The 22,171-nt window shown below is 34.3% G+C and overlaps 1 protein-coding gene across 1 annotated transcript; it reads left to right on the top strand.

Annotated features, from left to right (window-relative positions):
* Positions 1-10,383: 10,383 nt before the first annotated feature.
* On the top strand, positions 10,384-16,556 carry LOC145960129 (putative exonuclease GOR). The gene is given in 6 exon segments (XM_083079397.1): positions 10,384-10,387; positions 13,090-13,174; positions 13,176-13,377; positions 13,380-13,754; positions 16,036-16,488; positions 16,491-16,556. Coding segments are annotated over 6 exon segments (1,185 nt in total).
* Positions 16,557-22,171: the final 5,615 nt, after the last annotated feature.

The following is a 22,171-nucleotide window of genomic DNA, read 5'->3' as shown; positions in this document are numbered from 1 at the left end:
TAATTAAAATTATTGTATTTAAGATCTCCATAAAATATCTGCAATTGCTTGTTTTCTCTTGGATTTTTCCGGTTCAGGAATCCGTTCTAATTCAAGTGCTACTAGTAAACCAAAACTTCTTTCCAATGTTAAATTATTTAATTTTCAAGCAGTGTTATTATTATCAGGACATGGTAAATTGGCAAAACGGTTTTGGAGAGTATTAGTTAGAGATGTAATGGATGATTCCAAATGTGTGGCGCTTTTATTTTTTATTTTACCTGAGTTTTTTGTATTGCTAGGCATTGTATGTAATGTTGGAGATGGTGAATTTGAAGTTGATGCACACACAGCCATTTGATTTATATTATGATTAGATTCGCTTCGGAGTAGTGGTGATGTTCGATAAACAGAGTCTGTATCAATTGTACTGATTTTTTGTGAGATACAAGGACGAAAACGATTTATTGACGATGTATTCTGTATTGTTTGAACTTCATTAATTTCTTGGATACGTTGATTTCGAAGAAAGTTTGTCGTTGGTGCTATTTCCATTTCTTCGGACAGAATATCAGAATTTGATGTAAATGAAGAATTTGAGTAACAACCTTGTGTATCCAAAAAATTATTCGATGTATTTTCAATAAAATTTGGTTTCTTGGTACTAATGTTTGATGTGTCAACTGCTTTTCTTTTGACAGTCAAATTAGTTACATTGATGTATGATCTAAAATTAAAAATTAATTGTGTTTATATATATATATATGTATATATATATATATATACAGGGTGGCCCATTTTAATCCATCCAGTCGAATATCTCGAAAACCAAGCCCGGGAAAGAAAAATGTTTCAGACAAAAGTTGTTTGGTTTCGAAGGGGCCATAAGATGATACCATTGGTTTGACCTTGAAGAGTCATTTGAAGGTCACGTGAAGGTCACTTCCATTTTTTTAAATGGAACACCTTATATATTTTTGCACATTCTTGTAGCTTATCTCGAGAGCTTTCCAAAACACTATAATTAAGTACCTTTTCGTTAAGTACTTTTTGAGTTATGAGGCTTGAAATAATTTCTTAATTTTACATAAACCGTAAAATATCTTGTAAAATATTCATTTTTCGATTATCTTACCTTAATACTTTTATGTACAAAATAATGAGAGGAATCAATTGGTCTAAAGAAAACACATAGTTGTTTTTAAGAAAAAATATGGAATTGTTAATTGCAAATTACATATTTTTTCTTTGAAATAACTATGTGTTTTCTTTACACTAATTGATTCCTCTCATTATTTTGTACATAAAAGTATTAAGGTAAGATAATCGAAAAATGAATATTTTACAAGATATTTTACGGTTTATGTAAAATTAAGAAATTATTTCAAGCCTCATAACTCAAAAAGTACTTAACGAAAAGGTACTTAATTATAGTGTTTTGGAAAGCTCTCGAGATAAGCTACAAGAATGTGCGAAAATATATAGGATGTTCCACTTAAAAAAATTGAAGTGACCTTCACGTGACCTTCAAATGACTCTTCAAGTTAAACCAATGGTACCATCTTATGGCCCCCTCGAAACCAAACAACTTTTGTCTGAAACATTTTTCTCTACCGGGCTTGGTTTTCGAGATATTCGACTGGATGGATTAAAATGGGCCACCCTGTAATGCCCTGTATATATATACAGGGTGATTCTGAATAACTTTATGTTTTTGCAAAAACATAATCTTGACCGAATTCTAAGACGATTTTTCCTTTGGCAAAATTTCGTGCAAAGCATAGTTTTTGAATTATTAAAGGAAGTAGTTAACGTATGACGGGTCGAATACAAGAGGCAGGCAAGGGTGGCGTGATTCACCGTCAGACGCGGGCGCTCACGCGGGGCGCCTTCGGCGATCAGCTGGTCGCTATACTATGCACGGACATACATGCGAATACATACATTCTCTCTCACTCTCTCTCTCTCTCTCTCTCTCTCTCTCTCTCTCTCTCTCTCTCTCATTCGCTCACTTACCCGTGGTTTTTTTTTTTTTTTTTACGAGAGAGGGGAAAATGCATTTTATGCATACTCACCGGTCGGTCCGGTGAGTTATGTGGGACTCGAGTACCAAGTCGAATTACCAACTCGGTACTCCCTACCCACTAAAAACCCCTCTCTTTTCACGAATTTCCTTTGACACACTGTCCCTCTGACTTCCCGAGATCTGTTTTCACATAATGTCAAAAAATAGTTATTATTACCTTGTTCGATGACTTTTGATGTATTGCTGTAATTGCTTGAAGGAGAAATGAATTTTCCGATAGATCGTACGTTCTCAAATTTAACGTAGATATCACGTTGCAAAAGACAAGAAATCCACACTAAATTATTAACTGAAAGTTTTTCTTCTTTCATGAACTGTATTCTTTTATAAATTTTAACGTAATCACATTTATTTACTCACTCGATGAGACGAGAAATTTACTAATGACTCTATCACTAATCACTATTAATCACTGTCGAATAATAACTGTTGGCGATTAAAAATCACTCGATGAAAGAAACACGCGCGGACACGTTACTACACGACGCGACGACGCGACAATGCGACGGTAATTATTCGGCGACTGCAAGCAGTTTTTTGTCATGGTAGGTTGCGGTAGGTTAATGTACTACTGGCGCTATCGAACGCGATCATGTGTTCGATTGAAGAATGCGGTAAACATAATAAACATTTAACATATTAATATTATTATTATCATGAATGTGTGTGATATCCATACATCGTATGATATCTATTTAAAAATTAATTAGATTAAATAAGTGTTTTTAAAATATTTATTACTTTTACTATTATCATATAAAATATTAATATTAAATATTTATTTAAGATAATAGTAAAAGTAATAAATATTTTAAAAACACTTATTTATTCTAATTAATTTTTAAATAGATATACGATGTATGGATATCACACACATTCATGATAATAATAATATTAATATGTTAAATGTTTATTGTGTTTACCGCATTCTTCAATCGAACACATGATTGCGTTTGATTGCGCCAGTAGTACCTTAACCTACCGCAACCTACCATGACAAAAAACTGCTTGCAGTCGCCGAGTAATTATCGTCGCATTGTCGCGTCGTCGCGTCGTGTAGTAACGTGTCCGCGCGTGTTTCTTTCATCGAGTGATTTTTAATCGCCAACAGTTATTATTCGACAGTGATTAATAGTGATTAGTGAGAGTCATTAGTAAATTTCTCGTCTCATCGAGTGAGTAAATAAATGTGATTACGTTAAAGTTTATACAAGAATACAGTTCATGAAAGGAGAATAACTTTCAGTTGATAATTTAGTGTGGATTTCTTGTCTTTTGCAACGTGATATCTACGTTAAATTTGAGAACGTACGATCTATCGGAAAATTCATTTCTCCTTCAAGCAATTACAGCAATACATCAAAAGTCATCGAACAAGGTAATAATAACTATTTTTTGACATTATGTGAAAACAGATCTCGGGAAGTCAGAGGGACAGTGTGTCAAAGGAAATTCGTGAAAAGAGAGGGGTTTTTAGTGGGTAGGGAGTACCGAGTTGGTAATTCGACTTGGTACTCGAGTCCCACATAACTCACCGGACCGACCGGTGAGTATGCATAAAATGCATTTTCCCCTCTCTCGTAAAAAAAAAGAAAAAAAATTACAGGTGAGTGAGCGAATAAAAGAGAGGGAGAGAGAGAGAGAGAGACAGACAGACAGACAGACAGAGAGAGAATGTATGTGTTCGCATGTGTGTATGTATGTGTATAGCGACCAGCTGATCGCAGCAGGCGCCCCGCGTAAGCACCCGCGTCTGACGGTGAATCGCGTCACCCTTGCCTGCTTCTTGTATTCGACCCGTCATACGTTAACTACTTCCTTTAATAATTCAAAAACTAAGCTTCGGACGAAATTTTGCCAAAGGAAAAATCGTCTTAGAATTCGGTCAAGATTATGTTTTTGCAAAAGCATAAAGTTATTTAGAATCACCCTGTATATATATATATGTGATATTAATATTCGGGTAATAAGAGCCTATCGCGGATGTAATTGCGTAATTATCAAAACTTTACTTGGAATAATCTCTTGGTTTGAGATTTAATTCCAACAGTTTCCCGATTCAGCGACTTTCGGACCGATATTTTTCTCGCCTACTTCCATCTAGGGGGGTTAGAGGGGAATTTGTTGGAATTAAATCTCAAACCAAGAGATTATTCCAAGTAAAGTGTTGATCATTACGCAATTACATCCGCGATAGGCTCTTATTACCCGAATATTAATATCACATATTTTATATTCGAGAGCCGACATCAAAGAAATTTAATGTTTATATATATATATATATATATATATATATATATATATGATATAAAACAATATGCGATATTTATATAACTGTGATATTTACATAGCAAAATATATAAACCCTCCCAAGACACACGCTATCTAACTATTTCTCCTATTCTTAGCCCCAGTTATTCACCTGTTTCCTCTCCGAACCTCCTGTTCAACTACTCTTGTTCACCTACTCCCCCACAGTCTCCAGTTCAAGAACCTATCTCTCCTCCCCATTCATTCACTCCCCAACTCCCACCTTCTCCTATTCCAATAATTACTCTTGATTCCGATTCTCCTCCCTCTCCTATACCAATAATTACCCTCGATTCCGACTCTCCCTCTACTTCTCCCACATCATCCGAAATCAACGAAGCCCTTGAAGAATTTGTTAGAGACCTCCCCGACCTTGAGGAGGAGTCCTATTATCTTGAATATCACATAGACCCTGAAGAATTGACAAATTAATCTCAAAATCCTGCTAACCCCTATGTGTTAAACTATTTCCTATCCTCATTTCATTCTTCCATTGCTTAATTAAAAAATCTCTGACCCCATATTTTCTCTTCCTTCATATACAGGTACAATTTATATACATGTAGATTTAAATATTTTTTTAGAACCGCAACATCATTGTAAACACAGTCAGGACTAAAATTTTAAGGCTAGGTTCCCCCATTCATCCTGATTGATGACCCCCGCACTATTGTAACATCCGCGAAATTTAATACATACATACACACACAAACACGTCTCAAACACATGCACGCTTTAGGGATATTATAAATATTATATTTCAATTCTTGTAAATTCGTATCGATGTATTAGCCACTCATAAAGTATTTATGAATAAATATCCTTTTTATGATTAAATTATTATTTTTTTTCTAACCCGCTCTCTTCCTTGAATCCTACGATCGCACAAGGTCCCGTCCCGTGAAAGGGATTAAATTCTCTTACCAAAAAGGGACCGCCGAGCGGATAGGCTTAAAACTTCACAGAGTTAAAGAGACCATTTCGGTCGCTGACCTGTGCCAAGCCCTTAAAAGTCCGTTCGACCCGATATATACACACGCCCTAACATGTGTGTTACGGGGTAAGTAGGTTGTGTCCTTCCAGATGGCCCATTTCTTTAACGGCCTGGACGTAACATTTTATTGTATAGTGTTCTTTAAAGTATGGATTTATTTCTCTTAAGTAAATTAGTATTTGTGACAAGACATAATTGTTCATATATATGTACCTATTAATTGATACAAGTAATTAATGAATTATTTTTAGTATTTATGTTCATAAATTTTAAAAAAATTTTCACTTGTTAACAACTATTATGTTTAAGTAATTACATTTATTAAGTTTGATAAAACGATTTTTTACTGACAAGTAATTATGTTTTTGTTCCGATAAAACATTCTTTTCATTGACAAATTATTTGTTTTGGAGATATATTTCTTTGTAACAAAAAAATATTTTATTGTTGGAAGTAATTATTTCTTTCAATTTAGAAATTTTAATTCAAGAAAATGTATTTACTTAAAACAAGAAAATTTTTTTTTCCGTGTGTAATAAATACACATTAACTCATCAACATGATATGATTAGAGCACAACTCTGCTTATTAGGACGCTTTAAACTAGAAATAATGGCACTTGATAATGAAATTCATGAATTTAAAGATATATACACTCGTCAACAAAATTATCGCATAGGTAATTTCATGTCAAATTTTCGCATAACTTCAAATAAGTATAACTCCGTCAAAAATGGTCGTATTTGAAATTTTTTTCATTCTCAAGCTTAAAGCCTCTATTTTAAAAATCATTTGTCAGATTTAGAATTTATCCTCTCCCCTTCTCGTCATCTCCTTAAAAGTAAGGACGTGTTTCGTCTCCAAATAATTAGATAATTTGACGCATTCCACGGGGTGGAATAAATTTTTTTCGCAAATTTCATGATAATCATCATAAAATATGGACTTTTATGTGTGAATTAAAAAAAATGGTTTATTGATTTTTTTCGCGGAGTTACGACACATCACAGTTACCTATTCATTTTTGTTCATTTACCGCCAACATTAGCATTACCTGATGCACATCACGAAGAGGTTGCTGGTCGGATTTGGCGCATCGTGTGTGTGTGTGTGTGTGTGTGTGTGTGTGTGTGTGTGTGTGTGTGTGTGTTGGAGAACGGGAATGTGGAAATGATCACAGCGCTAAATCAAATATGGTATGAAATTCCCCAGACAATAATTAAAGCCTACAACAATATACATGAGCGTCTGCAAGAGATTATCCGCGACAATACACATTTTTAAATGTGAACATTTCCACATTCCCGTCTTCCAACACACACACACGATGCGCCAAATCCGACCATCCAGTCAACATTGTTAAGAGGAAGAGTTCTTTAAGTTATCTTTCTAAAAAACGTCTATTAAAAGAGATCTTTATGTTGTCTCAATAATGTTGATATAAATGCGCATGCGCGCAAGTATATATGCTGCTGAGAAATATGGAGATATCTTCCTATTAACTTGAAAGAAATTGAAGTCGGGTACAGAGTTTCAGGTAAATATCTTATAAATTATATTAATATAATCTATATTATCATATTTGCTATATAATGGATACATATACACATATATATACATGTATTAATATAATATTTAATATGATTGCAATTATATTAGTGCATGTGACTATCGAGGTTATGTATGTTTCAAGATTTGCATGAGATGAGCATTATTCGTATATAAATTTCTGATTTATTAAGATAAGTTTTATTTTCCGATGTATTAAGATAAGATGAGTTTTACTTTGCTTTCAAATATAGTTTTATTTCTTCCCATACAGCACAGAACATTGCAGTAATATTGCGGCAATATTACAATGTTGCTGCAATGTTACAACAATATTATTGTAATAACATTGCTGCAATATTCTGTGCTGTATAGGTTTTTTCTAAAAAGACAGTAGACGAATATTGCAATTTTATTGGAGATCCTGACCAACGGCGGAGATAAACAGAAATTTGTTCAGAGGCACATTTTCTTATTTACAAGGACTCGACGGTTGGGCAACTTTTATTACTTTCAGTACGTGAGAAAAATATTAATTATTATTTTTCATTATCTTTATAATGTCATTACAAAAAAATTTTATAAATTTATCGGTAAGACAAAAGAACAGAAAACTTCGTAAATTATTTAAATTGTATAATGTCCAAAATGAAAATATTGAATCATATACAAACAATTATGATGAAACTGCTCAGATTCATTCACATTGTAGATATAATTTATCTTGTAATGTTCTTGATAACAATAATATCATAGAATCAGAATCGGATACTGATAATAGTAAAGTAAGCTATAATTATGATATAATGGAAAATAATACTGTCATAAATCAAAAAACTATTAAGTTTAAAGAAAAATTAATTCAATGGATGCGAATATAATATTTCTCATCGAGCAGTTCATTATTATGAAGTGCTGATATAGAAGAATTACAAAATCTCCCCCTTGATCCTAGGACATTATTAAGTACTCCAAACAATATTAATGTTCGTGAAGTCTCTCCTGGACAATATTTTCATTATGGAATTAAAAAAGCTCTTTTAGACAAATTAAATACTGTAGAACATATTAATACTGTAGAATCAAGTGAAGTAACTATAAATATAGAACTTAACATTAATATTGATGGCTTATCGATAGCTAAAAGTTCTAAGAGCCACTTTGATCCGATATTAGGGGAAATATATCCTAAACTGTACGAACCATTTGTTATTGGTGCATATCATGGATACAACAAACCTTCTTGTCCTAGTATATTTTTAGAGGATTTCATTACAGAATACATTTCTTTGTATAAAGAAGGATTCGAATTTAATGGAAAAAATTATAAAGTTAATAAATTAAAAAGAAAATGGCATAAAAACCAACGCGCGGTAGTCGGAGCGCAGAGAAGCAACAACACTTCTTTCTCTTTTCAATATTAGTTTATTAAAAAACTCATATTACAACAACAAAAACCGAACGTTTCGGATCATCTTTTGATTCTTTCTCAGCGCGATGTTAACAATATACAGGATGTCTGAAAATTTTTCGAGGTCCCGAAGTGTAAAGGTAGATTGGCTCAAATTAAGAAGGAAGGTACTCTACTGTTTGGCGATATTTGCAATAATTAACGAAAAATTAATTAAGGAGCCTTCGCCGCGCGACTACACACTCATCGCTCATCCCCTCCCCAATCACCGCTTCACCGCGCGCCGCCATTATGTTACAGTGAGACCGCCTTCGCCGCCGCACGCTTCTAGCCACGCGCATTGGCTAATCTTCTTTAATTAATTTTTCATTAATTATTACAAATATCGCCAAACAGTAGAGGACCTTCCTTCTTAATTTGAGCCAATATACCTTCACACTTCGGGACCGCGAAAAGTTTTCAGACACCCTATATATTACAGATTATGACGCATTACATTGTACGAATTTATTTCTCGACGCATAGGTGACGCTAAATTGCATCCCGCGGAGGTCTAGTAAACGCCCTGCTTCCAACAGTCAATCAAATATACTATAATTATGCTGTGCAAAGTCGCAGCAAATCTAACAAATCGAGTAAAAATAATAAAATAAATACCGAAAGATATTACACGTGAATGAGCTTTTTTGTTTAAATTAATTAAACTTAAATTTAAACGGGCCATCAGAGCCAAACGCGGATGGTAGTGCGTAAGTTCAACGAGAATTAAGTTTTCGTTGAAACTTATTTGTGTGCACAGGGCACAAAATTTTCTTGGTACGATACCAAGCAAATTTAAATAATTCTCAATTCGAGAAATTATTTAATTATTATCCCTCTATTTTCCCCCTGTAGTGTTGTAGGCGAAAAAAATATCGGGCTGAAAGTCGCTGAATCGGGAATCGAACCCGAGTTTAAATTTGCTTGGTATCGTACCAAGAAAATTTTGTGCCCTGTGCACACAAATAAGTTTCAACGAAAACTTAATTCTCGTTGAACTTACGCACTACCATCCGCGTTTGACTCTGATGGCCCATTTAAATTTAAGTTTATATTTCAATATACAGACCCTAATTTCTTATAGTTATTAAATTAATTAGTTAGAAGCATGGTTCATTAGATTCCGCGCTTTTTACAATTAATAATATAGTATGCGTCGAGAAACAAATTCGTACAATGTAACGCGTCATAATCTGCAATATATATTGTTAACATCGCGCTGAAGAAGGATTAAAAGATGATCCGAAACGTTCGCTTTTTGTTGTTGTAATATGAGGTTTTTAATAAACTAATATTGAAAAAAGAAGTGTTGTTGCTTCTCTGCGCTCCAACTAACGCGCGTTGGTTCTTATGCCATTTTCTTTGTAATTTTTTGATTATTTGAGCCAAATTTCTAATTATTGAATATAAAATATTGAATATAAAGTTAATATTCGCTGTGTAATTTGTGATTCTTCAGCTCGATCATTTGTAAAATGCATCAAATCATGTAATGCATATTTTGGCTGCTCTAAATGCATGCAAGAAGGAGAATATATTAATCATCGAATGCTTTTCCTTCAAACAAATGCAAAGTTGAGAACTGATGAAAATTTTATCATTCAAGAAAATGAAGATCATCATTTAGAAAGATCTATTTTTGAAAAAGCAAGTTTAGGAATGGTTAGTTAATTCTCTTTAGATTACATGCACTTAGTTTGCTTAGGAGTTGTTAAAAATATGCTTCAAATTTTCTTGAATGGAAACATTAAGACAATCAAATTCAGTGTTGCTGATATTTCAAATATTTCACAAAATTTAAACAATACATCTACATGGATACCTACTGAGTTTGCACGAAAGACACATACTTTAAAAGAATTAGATCGTTGGAAAGCAACCGAATTAAGATTATTTTTATTATACGTAGGACCAGTCATACTCCGAAATTATTTACCGTAACATTATTTGTTACATTTCAATTCATTACATTGTGCTATTAGAATACTGGTCATAAAACTGATTGTATTAGTAACAATGGGTATATAGGATTTGTTAACTTACTTTGTGGAAACTTCAAAAAAACTATATGGCAAATGTTTTGTTATTTATAACGTTCATAATTTAATTCATTTACCTGATGATGTTTTAAAATTTGGACATTTAGATTCATTTAGCACCTTTTCCTTTGAAAGTTTCTTGTATAAAATTAAACAACCCTAACAGTAGATGATATTATATCATCCCATTGTTACATTCATTGTACTGTGATTATCCATAAAATACTGAGATCAATGTTATAATATCTTTTACAGTATCATTCGATTTCTTTTCGCGCGCGGATAATCTCAGGGTCAACTCAAGATACGGAAACGATACGTACGCCTTTCTATCGCGCACGTAAAATCTCAGGTTTTACTCAAAGTACTGAAATAGTGCAACGTATTCATTTCTTCCGCGTGCGTATAATTTCAGTTTTATTCACAAGATACGGAAACGGTACGTATGCCAACGACATCTACATACATCATTTAGCGATCTCTTTCCGATGACCCTCTTTGGCATGACAAGAGATAATACGGGCGTGATTGATATATCAAAGGTAATCCATTTATTTAACACTTTTATATTTCATAGAATATTGAATAAAGTTAACGAAATTACACGTGATATTTTTTAATATTTTCTACAACTTTTCGTAAAACTTATCTGAACAAGAATTTAAGGTTATCCTTGTTTGCCAAGCCGCAGGGATAGCAAAGATATTCAATGTTAAAAGATATAAAGATATAATAATTAAAACGTTTTAACATTAAATATTATTTGATATTATTTGATTTGATTGCATTTTCAACATTTTTAATTAATAAAATTTTTAAATTCTATTTTGTTAAGATTGAATGTTTTTATACTTATAATCATTTGTCTATAACATTACTCTAAAAAAACCTTACAAAGGTAAAAAAAATACGCCAAGTACATAAAAAATATTCTACCTTGTATGCAACAAAATGGTTAATGAAAAAAGTCCTTAAAGATAATTTACAATAATTTTCCCTCACAAAAGCATTTTTCTAAAAAACAATCTCAACAAATAATTTCATAAAAAAATATTAAAAAATAAAATATCAAAAACTAAATAGGAAATCAATAATTACTATTAACCAAGTATTTGAGAGCAATTTGTAAATTTGATATAATATTTATCATGAAATCAATTTTACATTGTAGAAATATTATACATAAATTCTCCCTAAGAAATTAACTTAATTTTTAAAATATTTAAAATTAACACTAAATGAGAATTAGGATTCTTTTAATTCCTAAAACATTTTTTATATAATGTATATAATAAAAAAAACGTTTTACGCAAGTTTTAAATCGCACAGTCTTTAAATTGACGTAAGTTATGAAAACTTGGCGTGCCCGGATCGTTTACATTATAAACAAATACATTCTCAATAAATTGTAAAATCTTACAATTATGCAATTAAATTTTTAATCTGTGTTTAATTACAATTTTTTAGCTTTTGCGCGGGAAATTTATTGTACATTATTTTTAAGGACTTCTTTGATTAACCATTTTGTTGCATACAAGGCAGAATATTTTTTATGTACTTGGCGTATTTTTTTCACCTTTGTAAGGTTTTTTTGGAGTCCAGCTTAGGGAAAAAAACATGCTGATTTCTTGAATGTCTTTTGTGTGAACACATCTCTTAGAACTTTCTAAAATTTTCTCACATTTATTTCTATCTTATTATTTACGTTTTCTTTTTTCTTTAAGCCGAAAACCATTTAGAAATGTTTAAAAAAAAATATCCTGAATATGCTTCTTGAATGGAAATCTTGATGAAATATGCTTTTATGAATACATTTTTAACATTATTTCAGAATTCTTTAGAATTTGCATTGTTTTAAAAATTTTTTATTATTTTCTCTCTCCCTTTCTCTCTCTCTCTCTCTCTTTCATATTTATTTATATCTTTTTTTTTTTCCTTGTATTTCATTTCCGTTCACTTGTTGACTAAAGCGAGATGTGATTGGTTTTCGAAAAAGAATCTCGATAAGCTCTTATCGTTTTTCAAATAATCGTGTATCGAAATCTTCTATTGCACTTGTTGAGTGATAAATGAAATCAACGTGTCACCGTGTCAACGTTTATCGTATAAATTGATGTGTACAAACGTTACTACAAGCCAAAAAAAAACGACTATTTTTGGATCAAAAACGCGGACGTCCGGTGATACTATTTATCCGCCTCCGAAATTCCATCTTACGAAATGTAACGAAATTATCCTCTTCTTCTTTGTCGCGATTTTAACGACTACAAAAGCATGATAGTAATGTGCATCGCGTAAACTTTCATAAAAATGTCATTGGCGTATGAATTTCTTCGCGATTTTTTGTCTCTCACCTTGTCTCGAAAAAATTAAAGATATAAAGGTGGCTTATCGATTTTAAGTTTTCAAAACCAATTTCACGCGAGAATTAATTTCTTTCATGTTGGACTATCAAAATGTGTATAAAGAAAGTTTTAATCCTTCCCCTATTTAATTATATATACGCCAAATATAAAAAATTTAATCCTTTTCATTAGTAAAATAATATAGTAATAAAAGAAATGAAAGAAAGAAGGATAGAAAGAAGGCCAGATTTGCATGCACGTGTAGTGTGTGAACATCTTTAGCAATAAAAAAATCTAATACAATAAACTTACCACATGTTTTTCCTTGTGATATAAAGATTGGAGCTTGCAATTAGATAAGGAGAGCGTGCGGTAAATTATATCTCTATATACCGGCGATTATTGGTATAGTACACTCAAAAAGATTGCCGTCGGATGACTTAACGAAACGCGAATTTCCTGTGGAAGGTCCTGATCATCCAGGTTGTGCAATGATATACTATACACCATATCCGACTAATAGTCAAAATTCTACATTCTGCTTTGTAAATATTAATATATTAAATGATAGTAAGGAAGAAAAGAAGAAAGATCTAGACAGCGGTAATTGCAATAGTAGTTAGCCGATAGTAGTTCCGAACATGAGCAAGAAAATGTTTCGGCAGTTGAGAGAAAGATTAAGGATAAGACGAAAAAATCTGACGATAATGATTCAGAAAGCGCCGAGAAATGCGATTCATCGTCGCAGTAGCAGAAGAGAGAATGTGCGAGATGTCATAAGCTATTTTCTATCGATAGCACAGGGAAATGTTTGTATAAACAGCGTTGCGTTCATCATTGGAGCAAATTATTCGACGGAAGGACCAACGGCGAGATGAATCGTAAATATTGAACATGTTATAAAGGCTTGGAATTTTCTACCGGTTGTGAGACAGGAGTACACGTGTCGATCAGTTTGACACCCGGACTCAACGAACCTTTGAAGGGCTATGTCCGTTGTTACGTCCCCGTATAAATTTCAACCAAATTACCGACTAAATCTCGCGCTCTAGATAGAACAAAACTCTAATTACCGACTTCAGATAACACCGGCTCCGCCTAAAATGAATCTACCTTATCAACATCGGATAGAACTAACCCACGATAAAAACGAGTTATCTCCCTATCTGACTCCCGGCCACACCAATAGATGGCAACCGTCATCTTCCATCCCTAAGGAACACCCCCATCATCCCTACCTCCCCACTCTTCAACCCCGAATCAAGGGATCTCAGTGCAGTCCCAAAACCCGGCACTTCGATTCCGAGTCCCGAGCGAGCCACTTCTCTTCTAGAAGTGTTCCCTGGACACGCAATAATTCCATTTCTAAACGCGATCCTATTTCCAGTTGAGATTCTATTTCTAAACGCGATTCTATCTCCAGTTGTAACTCCATATCCGAATACAATTCTATTCCGACTGCGAATTCACTCCAAAACTAACGACGACTACCATTTCATACTGCCAGCGTCCGCGCCGATAGCTCTCGAACAATCTATATTGTAACCTAACATTGTAAGTAAACCAAATACACTTGAATATACTCTTAGTTATTATACACAGTGTTGAAATTTAGTACGCCTAATCCTGTACGCATCTCCTCCAACGAATCGGCACGAATTCCTTAGCCATACTATAAACCTGGTTTCGATCATCCGCGAGCAGTGTTAATACGGTGCCTACCACGCGGCACGATTATCACGGGCTCTTAACTCCGCCGTTTAGTGCTAACACTCTGCACACTCGGCACTCCCATCCCCTAAAAGATCGGTACTCCGGTGCTAATAAGCTGCACGTTGTTCTCGATCATTCCTACCATCTCCCATGATCGAACCCAGCCGACTTGCTAATTCCGTTTTTCTGTAGATGCCTAAAGAAAGGAGAGGCGGACATCAATTTTACGCGCGCAGTTTATATTATAAATTCAAATACGCTCCCGTGACCGAAACTGATAGCGAGTTCCTGGGGACTGAGCGTATATACCTCGATACTGAATACGAAGCATTCTTCAACCCGCAAGTCCAACTAAAAGGGATCAAGCCTATAAGAAAGGATATCCGTATTAAATCAATCGAATATTCGCAGTGGCCGCGTAATCTGACAACCCTAGAAAGTAAGCCGTCACTACCGCCCCTGAACTACGCGCCCGGGGATCCCCGGAAGACGCGCTACCTTCAGATCCGCGCAGAAGTCTTACACAAGGAATACGGGGCCAGTACACCCGAACACTGGGGCACCGCGGACCAGCCGATAATATTGGATTAATTCCTCACGGGCTAAATCCAGTAAGAACCCAGGACATAACGGAACATGATTTTGAAACCGAAAGAACCACGCAAGTTTCACTTTTATTGCCCCAGACGAGGCAAGGATTCACCCTTAGGCCCCCTGACAGGGCAACCCTTTGCCTGAGTTTTATTGCCCTGATCCTTTTAGGAATTTTCACTTTTCCAACTCGTAAGAAACCCCGAAGTAATATTTAGCAAGAAATATTATATATGTAAATTCTACAAGCGATTAAAAACTCTGAGGGTAAATAAATAAATAAACTATCAAATTATTGTAAATTCAGCCGTTACCTTTTTTTTTTATTCCCCTAACTCAAATACACTACGCCCACATGAATCGCGAACACACGCACGGCGAAGTATTCGACCGACTCACGAATATTCGTTGCACATACATTTCGGGGTTCGCCCATAGGATCCATCTAACTCCCTATTGCGTATACTGCTTCGCCAACTCGAATAATATTAACAAGGACCCATACGCGTATTTCAATGTCCATTTAGCTATAGATAGCGATACCTACGACGGGGTACGCTGCACTGTATGCTCTCGAAATCTCGCAAATTTCTTCCCTTTCGACTGCAACCAATGTATCGCTGCATATGTTAGATTCGCCAGGAAGTTAAGGCAGCAAGGCATAAATTATTATTCACTTCTTGATCCGATTAAAGTTTTCGTGACCGGCACCATACCCGCTAGCTTTACTGTACGGGACTTCCCGTGACCACAAGAGCCACGGCACCCTTCGCCGGTAACTTTGTCGATAACTCCCCAGCGGCCGGTAAAGGTGTCGTTTCCGCTGCTAACGCCTTCGGGGCCTCTTGGTTCGCTTTCCCTTGGGAAATCTGTCGCTCGGGTAGCCTAGTCGCAGGCACTCCCCAGGGCCTCTGCCCTTGAAATAAGCGACCCGTCCGGCGCAAGGTCCGAGTACTCGTAGGAGCCGCGACCCCGCCGAGACGTAACACCGTACATTGCCACTTAATTGCTATAATAATAAGTATAGAATCCGTGTTTTAGATTGCGAGATGTGTTATACAGAATATGATTTCGAGCTTACTAGAGTCACTATTATCAATCTGGAAGGCAAGATGATATGCAATAATTTCGTTAAACCAAATAGCCAAATATTAGATTACAACACTAGATTCAGCGGTATTACGGAAGAGCACATGAAGCAGAAAAGCACTCTGACTCTAGAACAAGTTCAAAGAAAATTGTTAAGCTTGATCAGCGCTGAGACAATCGTGATCGGTCATAATTTGGCGAGTGACTTTAGAGCATTACGTATATTTCATGAGAAAGTTGTCGATACGACAGCTCTTATTCTTGATCCTAGATGATTCCCCTATACTTTAGGATTAAAGGCTTTGGCGCCGAGATTGCTCCAACGAAGCATAGAGAATACGCATATGATCTCTTCGAGAATGCCTAGGCCGCTTTGGATCTGGCGCTGCATTATATAAGTAAGAATAAGTAAGAATCACGTCGACAACTAAAAGAATTTGTGTAAAAAAAAAAGAATCTCTGTTATTCTAGCGTTTTAAAATCCTTAACCTTTAACTTTATCTTTCTAACAATAATCATGTTTGACTACAAAGAGTTTTTGATCAATTTTTAATCATCGTTAGAAAAATAAAGTTATCGGAATATTATTGAAATTCTCCTTTTGGTATATTCGCTTTGGTATATTCCTTTTGGTATATATTTGGTATATTTTTTTATATTCGCGCATATACATTTTATATTGTATAAGAATAACAACTGAATTAATAAGATATTACTGTCGTCGCTCTAGCCATTTAAAGTTCGATAATAACAGTAATTAATTATAAAGAAAAGCAACGAGAAAAAAATTAATGTGTTTACTTGCTCTTGCTTTTTCTCGGCATGATTCATTTTGGTCTTACAATTAGTGTGTATTCTGTATGTGATGGAGAATCATTTTATTACTTATAACGTAACGCGCATTTTGTAATTTTATTGATGAATCTATTGTATTTCAGTACTATGCTTAATCTTGAAAGTTGCGATAATTTTTACAATTAGACGAAGCTCGTTGCACTCTTAACTTTGCACAAAAGAATTCTTAAAAATACGTACAAAGGACCCCGCAGAATTCTTATGAGATATGGCTTTCGGCTAAACTTTTTGAAAATTTGCTATATAATAGTTCTTGATGTGTAGATCAAAAGAAGTGTCAATGGGCCTGAAATCTGATCACGAACGGTTTTCGAGCTACAGCGGCTCAAAGTTGAGGTTTTCGTACATTATGTAGCGTAGTGAGAGGACATATTTATGTATATATACACGCATATACTCGGGTGTGTGCGTACGTGCATGCATGTGCGTGTGTGTCTGTGTGTGTATGTGCATCTTCTTCTCACGTTATTTGTATGCTTGTTCATCTCCTTTATCAATATCAGTCCGTCTATTCCATCCTAACAATCATATATGTTTGCTCCATTCTCAATCGTTACTTTAATGTTCCATAAATAAGAGGACTATAATAAATCCTCATGAATTCAGATAACTTCCAAAAAACATTTTTCTCCGTATAATAGGTTATTTTTTTGGTAATATGCCTTCAATTACAAATAACTTGTATAACATGTATAACACAGCGGCCGTACTATAGCAGCCATTTTTTCGCTGAAGGGTGATGACGGTGAGGTGAACAGGAACTTTTCTTAAGCAAACTATCAATAACAGACCTTTTTTATTGGTATGAGTTAATCCACAGTCACCAACGGATTATATTTACCAGAGAAAGTTATTCGTAATTGAAGCGATACTACCAAAAAAATGACCTATTATACGGAGAAATTCGAAAAATGTTTTTTAGAAATTGTCTGAGTTCATGAGGATTTATTATAGTCCTTTTATTTATGAAACATTAAAGTAACGATTGAGAATGAAGCAAACATATGATTGTTAGGATGGAATAGACGGACTGATATTGATAAAGGAGATGAACAAGCATACAAATAACGTGAGAAGAGGATGCACACACACGCACATGCATGCACGTACGCACACACCCGAGTATATGCGTGTATACATATATACATAAATATGTCCTCTCACTACGCTACATAATGTACGAAAACCTCAACTTTGAGCCGCTGTAGCTCGAAAACTATTCGTGATCGGACTTCGGGCCCATTGATACTTTTGATCTACACATCAAGAACTATTATATAGCAAGTTTTCAAAAAATTTAGCCGAAAGCCATTTCTCATAAGAATTTTGCGGGGTCCTTTCAATGTTTTTTATTTTTTTTGTCATATATTGAATTGGTAATTATTTACTTATATGGACCACCTCCCGATTTCAATAATTCTCACATATGTTATCAAGACCATCACTTTGAGTAATGTTGTAAAGATTTTAGTCGGCGGTCATTATTTATTAAAAAGTTATAAACAAAAAAAATATGTAATTGTTAATTGCAAATTACATATTTTTTCTTAAAAACAACTATGTTTTTTCTTTACACCAATTGATTCCTCTCATTATTTTGTACATAAAAGTATTAAGATAAGATAATCGAAAAATGAATATTTTACAAGATATTTTACGGTTTATGTAAAATTAAGAAATTATTTCAAGCCTCATAACTCAAAAAGTACTTAACGAAAAGGTACTTAATTATAGTGTTTTGGAAAGCTCTCGAGATAAGCTACAAGAATATGCAATGACAAATAGTAGGTTCCATTTAAGAAATTGAAGGTGACCTTCATGTGACCTTCAAATAACTCTTCAAGGTCAAACCAATGATACCATCTTATGGCCCCCTCGAAACCATAAAACTTTTGTCTGAAACATTTTTCTAAAATGCTTTGTTTCCGAAATAATTGCGTGCGTTAATTAAAATGGCTCACCCTGTATATACAGGGTGATTCAAAATAACCCCTGTGTCCCTGAAATGACATATTCTTGAATCAATTCTAAGACGATTTTTCCTTCGGCAAAATTTCGTCCGAAGCTTAGTTTTTGAATTATTAAAGGAAGTAGTTAACGTATGACGGGTCGAATACAAGAGGCAGGCAAGGGTGGCGCGATTCACCGTCAGACGCGGGAGCTTACGCGGGGCGCCTGCTGCGATCAGCTGATCGCTATACACATACAGACACACATGCGAACACATACATTCTCTCTCTGTCTGTCTGTCTGTCTGTCTGTCTGTCTGTCTGTCTGTCTGTCTGTCTGTCTGTCTGTCTGTCTGTCTGTCTGTCTGTCTGTCTGTCTGTCTGTCTGTCTCTCTCTCTCTCTCTCTCTCTCTCTCTCTCTCTCTCTCTCTCTCTCTCTCATTCGCTCACTCACCTGTAAATTTTTTTTTTTTTTTTTTTTTTTTACGAGAGAGGGGAAAATGCATTTTATGCATACCCACCGGTCGATCCAGTGAGTTATGTGGGACTCGAGTACCAACTCGAATTACCAACTCGGTACTCCCTACCCACTAAAAACCCCTCTCTTTTCACGAATTTCCTTTGACACACTGTCCCTCTGACTTCCCGAGATGTTTTCACATAACGTCAAAAAATAGTTATTATTACCTTGTTCGATGACTTTTGATGTATTGCTGTAATTGCTTGAAGGAGAAATGAATTTTCCGATAGATCGTACGTTCTCAAATTTAACGTAGATATCACGTTGCAAAAGACAAGAAATCCACACTAAATTATTAACTGAAAGTTTTTCTTCTTTCATGAACTGTATTCTTTTATAAACTTTAACGTAATCACATTTATTTACTCACTCGATGAGACGAGAAATTTACTAATGACTCTATCACTGATCACTATTAATCACTGTCGAATAATAACTGTTGGCGATTAAAAATCACTCGATGAAAGAAACACGCGCGGACACGTTACTACACGACGCGACGACGCGACAATGCGACGATAATTATTCGGCGACTGCAAGCAGTTTTTTGTCATGGTAGGTTGCGGTAGGTTAAGGTACTACTGGCGCTATCGAACGCGATCATGTGTTCGATTGAAGAATGCGGTAAACATAATAAACATTTAACATATTAATATTATTATTATCATGAATGTGTGTGATATCCATACATCGTATGATATCTATTTAAAAATTAATTAGATTAAATAAGTGTTTTTAAAATATTTATTACTTTTACTATTATCTTAAATAAATATTTAATATTAATATTAATATTTTATATGATAATAGTAAAAGTAATAAATATTTTAAAAACACTTATTTAATCTAATTAATTTTTAAATAGATATCATACAATGTATGGATATCACATACATTCATGATAATAATAATATTAATATGTTAAATGTTTATTATGTTTACCGCATTCTTCAATCGAACACATGATCGCGTTCGATAGCGCCAGTAGTACCTTAACCTACCGCAACCTACCATGACAAAAAATTGCTTGCAGTCGCCGAGTAATTATCGTCGCATTGTCGCGTCGTCGTGTCGTGTAGTAACGTGTCCGCGCGTGTTTCTTTCATCGAGTGATTTTTAATCGCCAACAGTTATTATTCAACAGTGATTAATAGTGATTAGTGATAGAGTCATTAGTAAATTTCTCGTCTCATCGAGTGAGTAAATAAATGTGATTACGTTAAAGTTTATAAAAGAATACAGTTCATAAAAGAAGAAAAACTTTCAGTTAATAATTTAGTGTGGATTTCTTGTCTTTTACAACGTGATATCTACGTTAAATTTGAGAACGTACGATCTATCGAAAAATTCATTTCTCCTTCAAGCAATTACAGCAATACATCAAAAGTCATCGAACAAGGTAATAATAACTATTTTTTGACGTTATGTGAAAACAGATCTCGGGAAGTCAGAGGGACAGTGTGTGAATGGAAATTCGTGAAAAGAGAGGGGTTTTTAGTGGGTAGGGAGTACCGAGTTGGTAATTGGACTTGGTACTCGAGTCCCACATAACTCACTGGATCGACCGGTGGGTATGCATAAAATGCATTTTCCCCTCTCTCGTAAAAAAAAAAAAAAAAATACAGGTGAGTGAGCGAATGAGGGGGGGGAGAGAGAGAGAGAGAGAGAGAGAGAGAGAGAGAGAGAGAGAATGTATGTGTTCGCATGTGTGTCTGTATGTGTATAGCGATCAGCTGATCGCAGCAGGCGCCCCGCGTAAGCTCCCGCGTCTGACGGTGAATCGCGCCACCCTTGCCCGCCTCTTGTATTCGACCCGTCATACGTTAACTACTTCCTTTAATAATTCAAAAACTAAGCTTCGGACGAAATTTTGCCGAAGGACAAATCGTCTTAGAATTGATTCAAGAATATGTCATTTCAGGGACACAGGGGTTATTTTGAATCACCCTGTATATACACATGTATACATGTATATATCAACTTATGAATATTTGGATGTAATTTCTATACGGTTCACTTGAATTGATTTAATTATTTTTATGTTATATTTAATGCATTAAAATCCAATGATAATTAAACATTAATTTTCATATTTTTTCAAAACGAGAGTGCAGACCGATTCTTCTCTTTCAAATATGATTTTTTGAAATACATAAAAGCGCGTACATGAAAAGTACTGATGAGAACTACAGATTTTCTTTTTCTTTCTATTTTATATCTTTTAAATTATCTTTCCAATGCAAACTAGAAAAAAAAATAAAAATGGTAGCAAAAATATATAAAATTTTGTAACACTTAAGATTAGTAGTATTTTTCTTGTCAATAAAAATATATTAATAAATATAAAAATATATTTTTCAAAAATTTAACATTATAATGATTATTTTATACATAGCACTGATATTGTATACTTTTAAATACCCTTATTATTCTCGAAATATTTGCCTTATTGTTTTATCTGTTGCTACATTACTGAATAGACGTTGTGCCTTTGTTTATAAAATACGCAGCTTTCATATTTTTTCTGGCACTATCGCCGCTTCGTCGCTTTATCGTTTGCACGTATGTGATCGAGACTTCGAGATCAAAAAGTTTTCTTCTTCTTTCTTAGGCTTGCGGTACTGTGAATTTTCTCATTTTTCCAATTTTTATTTATTCTTTTAGTTTTTGACTATACTTTTTATTTTTTTTCCTTCTTATCTT

This window comes from Camponotus vicinus, unplaced genomic scaffold (assembly GCF_025532165.1).
Source record: "Camponotus vicinus isolate PSW18456_S1 unplaced genomic scaffold, iyCamVici1.0 SCAF_10, whole genome shotgun sequence".
In the NCBI taxonomy this organism is placed as follows: Eukaryota; Metazoa; Arthropoda; class Insecta; order Hymenoptera; family Formicidae; genus Camponotus; species Camponotus vicinus.
The sequence above is the reverse complement of the archived record's forward strand: the minus strand, read 5'-3'. Positions and strand labels throughout refer to the sequence as shown.